The sequence below is a fragment of the Crocuta crocuta genome, unplaced genomic scaffold (assembly GCF_008692635.1).
Source record: "Crocuta crocuta isolate KB4526 unplaced genomic scaffold, BGI_CrCroc_1.0 scaffold39, whole genome shotgun sequence".
NCBI classification, from domain to species: Eukaryota; Metazoa; Chordata; class Mammalia; order Carnivora; family Hyaenidae; genus Crocuta; species Crocuta crocuta.
In genome coordinates this window covers 3,295,959-3,306,471 of record NW_027533334.1, presented here as the reverse complement: position 1 = coordinate 3,306,471, position 10,513 = coordinate 3,295,959, and the positions used below count along the sequence as shown (strand labels likewise).

At 35.1% G+C, this 10,513-nt stretch overlaps 1 protein-coding gene across 24 annotated transcripts in view; it reads left to right on the top strand.

Annotated features, from left to right (window-relative positions):
* Window positions 1-10,513, top strand: part of RIMS2 (regulating synaptic membrane exocytosis 2) — a 598,980-nt gene that overhangs the window by 82,342 nt on the left and 506,125 nt on the right. For 7 of the 24 annotated variants that reach the window (XM_077748252.1, XM_077748256.1, XM_077748246.1 and 4 more), the window contains exons 3-4: window positions 9,046-9,078; window positions 9,481-9,567. The exons of 16 other annotated variants lie outside the window; for them this stretch is intronic. In XM_077748252.1, the coding sequence (XP_077604378.1) occupies window positions 9,046-9,078; window positions 9,481-9,567 (120 nt within the window). Of the gene's footprint in view, window positions 1-8,724; window positions 8,743-9,045; window positions 9,079-9,480; window positions 9,568-10,513 lie in introns of all 24 variants that reach the window. One more of the 24 variants, XM_077748257.1, reaches the window with a different exon arrangement.

The following is a 10,513-nucleotide window of genomic DNA, read 5'->3' as shown; positions in this document are numbered from 1 at the left end:
TTCCTCCCTCCCTCCCCCCTCCATCTTTCTCTCCCTCCCTCCCCCCTCCCTCTCTCCCTCCCTCCCTCCTTCCTACCTACCTACCTACCTACCTGCATCGGCATCTGTCATCTCTGTCTATAAAATGTAAATATGCGTAACTTCAGACTAATATCTTTGACTCAAAATCCAGCACTGTAGGCAGGGTTCCTTCATTTTAGCCTCCTTTTTGCTTATTTGTAACTTCTGTTTCTGACAGTGAGAAACCTGGCTCTCATTACCTACAATTTATTTAGTTATTGTTTAACTCCTGTCTACATGTACAATAGTTTCAGAATTACTAACCTGTGCAGTGTGAAAACAAATTTGCCAATTGGAATACAGTGTTTAAATATAATTCTTTTTTGTGTTCAGCATTGGAAATATCTACCTAAAATATTCTTTCCCATTGTTACTTAGGGCAGCAACTTTTTCTGAATCCTTGTTAGTGAGGCTTGTTATCCATTTTCCAAAGAGATTTAGATTCATTTGTTACATTCTGTGTTCCTTCCTAAGATTCCCTTGCCCCTGTGGTTAATTTTCTAAAAATTTGCATACATTAAGGTTTACTCTTTGTGATGTATTTTTACAAATACATATAGGCATGTCTACAGCTATACAATATCATTTAGAACAGTTCCAACACCCTAAGAATTAATTTGTTTGATCTCTGTGTAGTCAGTTCCTCCTTGATCTTAATGGGAAAACTTACAGTTTCTCATCATTATGTTGTTACTGGTAGCTTTATATGTTTGTCAAATTAAGGAAATATCCTCAATTCATAGTGCATTGAGAGCTTTCATTATGAATGGCTGTTAGATTTTGTCAAATATGATATATGATTTTTATTCTTTAACCTGTTGATATGATAGATTCTAACTGGTTTTTGAGTATTGAACCAGCATATCTGGTATAGATCCAACTTGGTCATGGTGTACCATAGTTTTGTACTTTGTTGGATTTGGTTTGCTATATGTTGTTGAATATATTTGTGTTTGTGAGAGACATTGGTCTGTAATTTTCATTTCTTTAAATGTCTTTGTTTTTTGTATTACGATGATGCTGTTCTAAGAGACAGAAAGCGTTCTTTTAGCTTCCTTTCCTGAAAGAGATTGTAGAGGATTCGTATAATTTCCCATTTAAATGTTTGGTAGAGTTCACAAATGGAACCCTGTAATACTTGGTGATTTCTGTGATTTTCGAAAGGTTATTAACTATTGATTCAGTTACATTAATAGATGTTAGACCTATTCAGATTTCCTATTTCTTCTGGGATGGACTTTTGCAGATGGTTATCTTTTAAGAAAATGGTCCATTTCATCAAAGTTTTTGAATTTCTGAGCATAGAATTGTTTTTAATATTTCTTTATTGTCTTCTTAATGTCATGAGATCAGTAGTGATAGACTGTCTTTCATTTCTGATATTAGTATTTTGTGTCCTCTCTCTTTTTCTTGACTAGCCTAGATAAGGGTTCATCATTTTATAAGTCTTCATAAAAAAGCAGCTTTTGATTTTGACTATTGATTTTCTGTTTTAAATTTTGTTGATTTGTGCTGTTATTTTATTCTTTTCTTTGTTTTGCTTTAGATTTAACTCATCCTTTTTTCTAGTTTCTAAGATGGAATCTTACTTTATGGTTTCAGATCTTTCTTTTGCATCCAATGTGAGAGTTTTGTCTAAGCACTGATTTAGCAACATCTCATACATTCTGATAGATTGTTTTTCATTTTCATTTAGTTCAAAATACTTCAGAATTTTCTTGAGACTTCTTTTTTGACCCAGATGTTAGTTAGAAGTATGTTGTTTAATCTCTAGCTATTTTTGGATTTTCCACTACAGTTTTGTTATTGATTTCCAGTTTAATTTCATTGTCAGCTCAGAACATACTTGTATGATTTGTGTTCTTTTAAATTTGTTAATGAGATTGTTAGGACCCATGATGTGGTATATCTTGATAAATGTTCCGTTTGAGTTTGAGAGTAATGTGTATTCTGGTATTATTGGATGATATATTAGAGAATGCCAGTTAGATACATTTTATTTTATGCTGTTCATTCAGGTATGTCCTTACTGATTTTCTGTCTGCTGAATCTGTCAATTACTGATCAAAGTGTGAAGTCTTTAACTGTTAACTGTGGCTTTGTCTGTTTCTTGTCAGGCCTATCAATTTTTGCCTCTCATATTTTTACACTCTGTTGGTAGGCATATACACATTAAGGATTATTATGTGTTCTTGGAAAATTCACCCCTTTGTCATTATGGGATGCTCCTCTTTATCCCTGATAATTTCTTTGTTCTGAAGTGGACTTTGTCTGAAATTAATGTAGATGTTCCAGCCTTTTAAAATTAGTTGTTAGCATGGTGTATCTTTCTCCATTCCTTCACTTTTGATCTATCAGTGCTTTACATTTAAAGTGAGTTTCTTATAGACAGCACACTATTACCTTGTTTTTTAGTCTATTTTGACAGTGTCTGTCTTTCAATTGGTTTATTTAGATATTCACATTTAAGTGACAATTTGATTAATAGTTACTATATTTATAACTATTCCATTCATTGCCTATGTTCTTTAATTTCTCCTCTTCCTCCCCTCCCCCTCCTCTTTCCTCTCCTCCTCCCCCTCTCTCTTCCCCTCTTCCTCCCCTCCTCCTTCTCCTCCTTCTGCTTCTTCCTCTATTTCTCTTCCTTTTCTTGTAAAGTCAGCATTTTACGTGGTTTGATTCCATTGTTTCTCCTCTCAGCATATGAATTATAATTCATTTATAAAAATGTTTTTAATAGTTGCTGAAGAGTCTTCACTGTACATTTACAACTAATCCAGGTCTATTTTCAGATAACACTATACGACCTCAGGGGTGGGGCAAGTACTTTATGACAGAGTCGTCCCCATTCTTCCCTCCTGTACCTTAAAAACTGCTGTCATTCATTTCACTTATCCATAAGCTATAATTACCAAACACGATGTCACTATTCTTACTGAGAAGAAACTTACCAGTTAGATCAATTAAGAACAGGAAAAATAAAAGATTTTATATTACCCTCATTTATTCCTTCTCTAATGCTCTTCTTATTTTTATGTAGATGTGGGTTTTCAACCTGTATCATTTTCTTCCCTTGACGTTCCTTGCCAGCAGGTGTATTGATGACAAATCCTCTTAATTTTTGCTTGTCTGAGAAAGTATTTATTTCACCTGCACTTTTAGGGATAATTTTACTGGATACAGAATTTTAGGTTGGTGGTGTTTTCTTTCAACACTTTAAATATTTCACTCTACTTTCTTTTTGCTTGCGTGGTTTCTGGAGAGACGTTTGGTATAATTCTTATATGTTTCTCTGTAGGTCAAATGTGTATTTTCCTTCTGGCTTCTTTCAAAATCTATGCCCTTTTCTCAGTTTGAATAGTATTTGCCTTGTACATTTTAAAAATATTAATCCTGTTTGGTATTCCTTGTGCTTACTGGATTTGTAGCTTTGGTGTCTGTCATTAACTTTGGAAAGTTCTCAGTTATCATTACTTCAAATATTTCTTGTGTTTCTCTCTCTTTCCTTTCCTTTCCTTTCCTTTCCTTTCCTTTCCTTTCCTTTCCTTCCTTTCCTCCTTCCCTTCCCTCCCCTCCCCACCCTCCCCTCCCCTCTCCTCTTTCTTTCCTGGTGTTCCCATTACACATATGTTACACATTTTGGTTCTTGTCTCATGGTTCTTGGACATTCTGTTTCATCTTTTCCTGTCTTTTCTCTCTTTGCCTTTCGGGTTATTGTTTTTTTTAAATGTTTATTTATTTAGAAACAGAGTGAGAGCCTGTGAGCGCCTGAGCAGAGGAGGGGCAGAGAGAGAGGGGGGCAGAGAGAGAATCCCAAACAGGCTCTGTGCTGTCTGCGAGCAGCCCGCTGTGGGGCTCCATCCCACCAACCATGAGATCCTGACCTGACCTGAAATCAAGTCAGACCCTCAAATGACTGAGCCCCCCAGGCACCCCCACCTGTTGAAGTATTTTGAACTAAATGAAAATGAAAAACAATCTATCAGAATATATGAGATGGTGCTAAATCAGTGCTTAGACAAAACTCTCACATTGGATGTAAGAAACTCTCACATCTTCCTTTAGTTCTTTGAGCATCTTTAAGATGGTTGTTTTAAAGTCTCTGTCTTGTAGATCTGCTGTCAGGTCTTTTTCAGGGACAGTTTCTGTTTATCCTTTATTCCTTTGAATGGGTGATACTTTTCTGTTGGTCTGTATGCCTTATGTTTTTTTTTTAAATTTTCAAATTGGACATTTGAACCTAATAATGTGGTGCTCTGGAGTTCAGATTATTTCTCTTCATTAGGTTTTGTTGTTTTCTGTTAGTGTTTTCATTTACTGTGTGTATTTTCTTTCTTTCTTTCTTTCTTTCTTTCTTTCTTTCTTTCTTCCTTCCTTCCTTCCTTCCTTCCTTTCTTTCTTTTTATTATTATTTTTTTGTAGGCTGTCTCTGTGCTGAGGATTATCCTGTGTTAAAAATTTAAGGTCTTTTCAGGTCTTTGCTAAGCATGGGCGTTTCACCAGGCATGTATAGTGACTTTACTTTCTCCCATAAATGCAGGTGCTTTTGAATGTTTCCGACATTAATGTCTGGCTCCTAAAGGGAGAAAAATGGAAAAACAGAGAGGGGAAAATATGCTGGCCATTTTAATATCCTGGAAATCACCTTAGCCAGAGGGCAAGGGCTTCAACCCTTTGAGTAGTTGCAACAACAGTAGCCACCCACCTTTTTGTCTGCACCTCTGAGATACAGAGGACCCACCATCTGAGCACAGAGTACAGAGTCCTTTTTATGTTCCCTTGTTCCTGCCAACTGTGTACGGGTTGCTCTAGGAGTGAGTGCACAGCAGCGTGCCTTGGGTCTGGCAGGTGAGGAATGGGTAGCGGATACTATGCTAAGAGCTCAAGGTGACCAAAATTAACTGCAATGTATAGTTCAAGTCTTCTCCTGAAGTGGAAGGCCTTCATTGGACTACAGATTTCCAAAACTGCTACATAAGACAAATTGTACCTTTGTTGTCCAGGTACAGAGACAAATTCCTGTTGCTCTCTACTCCATCATCTTCCCAGAATCTTCTCCTCTCTTGTGTTTATTTGTATCTTTGTTTCCTTACTTCCTTTCCCTGGTATTTCCATAGAGACTTTTAACTAAATAGTGTCTAAAGCTTGTACAGTTAAACCTTGGATTGTGAGTAGCTTGTTCTGTGAGTGTTCCAAAAGATGAGCAAACATAATCTAATAAATCTTAATTTGATAAATGAGTGATGTCTTGCAATATGAGTAGTATTTGCTGAATATCACATGATTACAATTGAGCCAATGGTTCTTGAAATTCGCTTTGATATGTGAGTGCTTTGGATTACAAGCATGTTTCTGGAATAAATTATGCTCACAAACCAGGATTTTACTTTAGCTCTTTCAGTTGTAATCTCCTGTTGTTATTCAGGAACTCTATTAATTTGGTGGTAAGGCATTGACATATGAGAAACATTCAGTAGCCTCAGTCTTTGGTGAGCCTGAGTTGGTATTTCTCTTTCCCCACGTTCAAGGCTAGAGGGGGTAAAGTTTGGTGTTTTTTTTTTTTTTTTTTTCCCCTCCCACATCAAAGTCTAGAGGAGGTAATTGTCTTCCTCAGGCTTGTTTAGTTTTGGTAGAACCCCAATTGTTTAGGCTTTAGTAAAATATTTTTCCTTGAGTTTAGGATTGTTAAGGAGAGTAGAGAGCTCTGGGAATATTTCATAATGGCTACTTTCCCCTTCTTTTGCTGGATGTAAGAGGAGAGTTTTCTCTGATTTTCACAGTGAGCAACTGGTAGGGCTCCTGGAGATAAAACTTACTGACGTGTGGTAACACAACTAAGGCAGGGACCCCTTTGAATTTTAAACTCTCAACCCAGTCCACACTGAGTCTCTAGTAATTGGTCAATTAAAAGTGTTCCTGCAGGTGCTAGCTTCAGGTGTGGGCCTCTGCCACTTGTACGCTTGTAAAATGTGATACTTTGGATCTGTTTGCCTGTTTCTCTAGTTTTCAGGGCAACAATTTGTTCAGTGACCTACATTCTTTGATGGATCCAAGAATAATTGATTTTCAGTTTTGCCCAGCTCTTTGCTTGTTGTAAGGATGGGGGGTGATGATTTCCAAGCTCTTTGTGTCTCAGACTGAAATCTGGAAGCCCCTCATACACACTTTGCAATGAAGGAATGTGGGTGAATTTTAATTATGTTCAGACATTTTGAGGTTTGATTTTATTTAAAATATTGGAGAAAGAGAATAACTTCATACTCTGGATTGTATTTAAAGACAGGATAGCATTTTTTAACATGGTTGTTTTATTAGTTTTGGGTGTACAATATAGTGATTCAACAATTCCATGCAACGCTCCCCTTGCCTCTGGTAACCATCAGTTGTCTATAATTAAGAATCTGTTTCTTCTTAAGGTTTAATTTTAATTCCAGTTAGTTAATATAGTGTTATATTAGTTTCAAGTGTACAATATAGTAATTCAACACTTCCATACATCACCTGATGCTCATCACAACAAGTGAACTCCTTAAACCCCATCTTCTATTTAACCCCCCCCCCCCCCGGTAACCATCAGTTTGTTCTCTACAAGTAAGAGTTTGTTTCTTGGTTTCTCTCTCTCTCTGTTTCTTTCTACTTTGCTCATTTGTCTTGTTTCTTAAATTCCCCATATGAATGAAATCATATGGTATTTGTCTTTCTCTGATTGACTTATTTTGCTTGGCATTATACTCACTAGCTCCATCCATGTCATTGCAAATGGCACGATTTCATTCTTTTTTATGTCTGAATAATATTCCATTATATAATATATATAACATATATAAATACATATAAAATGGAATAATATATACCACATCATATATATATACATATATATGAGTATATATATGTATATATACCACATCTTCTTTATCCATTCATCTGTTGATGGACATTTGGGCTGCTTCCATAATTTGGCTACTGTTGATAATGCTCCTATAAACATCAGTGTGCATGTATCCCTTTGAATTAATGTTTTTGTATTTTTTGGGCAAATACCCAGTAGTGTGACTGCTGGATAAGAGGGTAGTTCTATCTTTAATTTTTGAGAAACCTCCATACTGTTCTCCAGAGTGGCTGCACCAGTTTGCATTCCCCTAGCAGTGCATGTGTGTTTCTTTTTCGCCACATCCTCATCACACCTGTTGTTTCTTGTGTTATTGATTATAGCCATTCTAACAGGTGTGAGTTGGTACCTCATTGTAGTTTTGACCTGCGTTTCCCTGAGAGTAAGTGATGATGAACATTTTCATGTGTGTATTGGCCACCTGACAGGATAAATATTTATACTGTCTTTTTATGATACACATTTTATTTGGGAAGCTGATGCAAATGTTTCTGTATTTCCTATATAGATATTTTACAAAGCCCAGAAATAATTCCTGAATCAGTACTTAAATTTTTTTTGTTAATTTTTAAAGTAAGGGTCTTGAAATTAGGAACAGATTGGTAGATTAATATCAATTTGCTTATGATGAAAACTTTTGTCACTAATTAAAAACAACATACTTCCTTGCAGAGATCACCCAGGAATTCTTTAACAATATTTTTCTCATTTACATATGTATCTATTTAAATATTTATTGTTTTTATATTCATATCATTTGGTGAAGGGTAATCCTGCATTGTTCTCCAGTTTGATGAGCTGATATGGTGATCTTTCTTTGGGATCTATTTTGTTCTAAAATGTTAAGAGATTTTTACCTTATTCTCCAGGAAATATAATAAATTTTCTAGATAGAATCCACAGGTCACTATAAGATTTTTGTGTTTGCTTGTTGATATGATAGTTGGTGCTGAATGCAATCTTTTATTATTAATCCATTATATGACTATATATAAATACTAAATGATGTGGCTTTAGCTCTAGGATAAAACTATTATACTTTTTTGAAGTTTATGCAGACAACATAGGATATTACTTTTTGGTTTAATATAGAGATATATAATTAACAATTATATTTATTCTTTGGGACACAAAAATGTATAAGGGTATACCTTTTTATTTATTGCTTATATCATTATAAATAGGAACACACTGAAAAAGAAAATCAACTTGATCTAAAAGTAATTTAATTAATGTGCAGTGTTAGTATAATTTCCTTATGAAAGTCCCAGATTTTAGTGACCAGTTTTAGTTACCAATTCTTAGCCTTTCTTTGAGAAGGGAAAAGCTAATGAATTGATCACCAAGTCACAGGTTTATATTCTAGGACGAGTCCTGGGCAAGGTGCAGAAAGCCAAATTTCAGAGGAATCCACTACCCTTTGGTCTGATCTTTTGCTGCCTTTTAAGTACCCAGTGCTATTTCAGTGAAGCATTGAGTTGATTATAGTTTAAATGCATTTTTAGTCTGTTATCTTATATGAATAATTTACTTAAGCTTATAAATATTTAAAATTTAATATACATAATTATTTTAGTAGCTATTTTAAGTTAGACTGGATACATAACCCCCAACTCTTTTAGCTGCTCCTTTAAGCAGTAAGTAAATAAATTCATTTGTAAGACTTTTAAAATACATTTATAAAACTACATTTTATTTAAAATATTTATGGCTTTACTTCAATTTATATTAAGGAAGACATTTAAAAAATAAAGAGGAAATCTGTTTATCTTCAGTAAACCAAATGTAACTGTGTTTAAAATGGTACTTTAAAATAAGTATTTTAAAAACTTCAGTATCAGTATTAATAAAAATATGCAGAGAACTTGAGAACTAAATCATGGAATCATTAAAGCAGCAGCGGTAGTTTTAATATCAGTCCTCTATTAGGCACAAGTGATTCAACTCTTTTTTTTTTTTTTTGCTGTCAGCATAATTTATATGTATAATTCCAATATGTATCAAAGCACTAACGTTTTCTATTATATGACCACAAATTGTAGATAGAAATTTCTTCTTAGTACAGTGCACTCAGTTGTGCAAACTTATCTTTTTAGGGTCAAAGGAGAACCCAAACCACAACCGACACAGTAAGTAAACGTATTCAGAGTGCAGTAGGCTTGATTTCTGTACCTTTGCCGTATTCTGCTTTCTGCACCTTGGATGGTATTAGCTTACCCTAATACTGGATAGGCTGCAGCTAGTGTGTCTTCTGCTTTCTGACTCTCTGGCTTGTAAGAGAGCTGCCTGCAGCTTCTTACTTCATCCACATATTGACTGGATGTAGTTTTTTGCTGCCTGCTTGTGGACTGGTTAAGTGTTCCAACTTAATTTCCCTACATTCTGACTGCCTGGATGATAATTGGAGCTCCCATTTCCATTGGCTGTAGCTTTTGTGCCTGTGTATTTTTTTTAGTATGGATAAGAAAACATTTGACCTACATTGTTAATTCATTTGGTTATTCAGTCACATTATTTGCTTATTTAAACAGGTGGTTTCCCTTTAGTGGGATCACTGAACTGGTAAATAACGTTCTTCAGCCCCAGCAAAAACAGCAAAATGAAAAGGAGCCCCAGACGTAAGTAAGCTGATCTGTAAAGACTACATATTCTCTCTGATAGCATAGCATACTGAAGAATATGTATTAAAATGCTGCCCTTGGAATATTACTCCTCAGAAATGAAAATTGTTAGGTTATGAGTTTAACACATTCACCTTTAATTATCCCATGGAAATCTAAAAAGAAAACAAGACAATTTATAGGGTAGTAAAAACCAAGAGGTAATTCTTCCCTCAGTTTTAGTATAAAAAATGTAAACTACACTTGTCCAGTAAAACATCTTTCTTCCAGTAAAACCTCTTTCTCCAATTATGCAGTATAGTATCAAGTGTGTTTCTTTCAAAAATAATTCAGAGGACATTAAGAAGTATTAACCCCCAAATTCAGTCTTTGGCCAAATAGTTTTGGAAAGGTTCTTTTAAAAAAAATATCAAGGAGTTTTCTTTATTGTAATACTTCGGAGTGTCTAAATATGCTCCAAAGATTTTAGAACATACAGTGTTTACATATTTGACCACTGAATTCTGTTTTCACTGAACATTTTATTATGTTATCAACATAATTTGGGAAATGCAGCAATTTATTCTCACGTTGACCTGAAACATTAAAAAAAGGTCACTTCCATTTACTTTAGTTGTTAGTAGAATAGAAAACCTTCTTTAAGCCTAAGTGTCCATCAACAGATGAATGGATCAAGAAGATGTGGTTTATCTATACCATGGAATACTACATGGCAATGAGAAACAATGAAATCTGGCCATGTGTAGCAACATGGATGGACCTTGAGGGTGTTATGCTGAGCGAAATAAGTCAGGCAGAGAAGGACAAATATCATATGTGTGCACGTATAGGAGGATTAGGAGGAACTTGACGGAGGAACAAGGGGGAGAAGAAGGGCGGAAATGGTGGGGGAAAGGGAGAGAGGCAAACCATGAGAGACTCTTGAATGCTGACAAAAACTGAG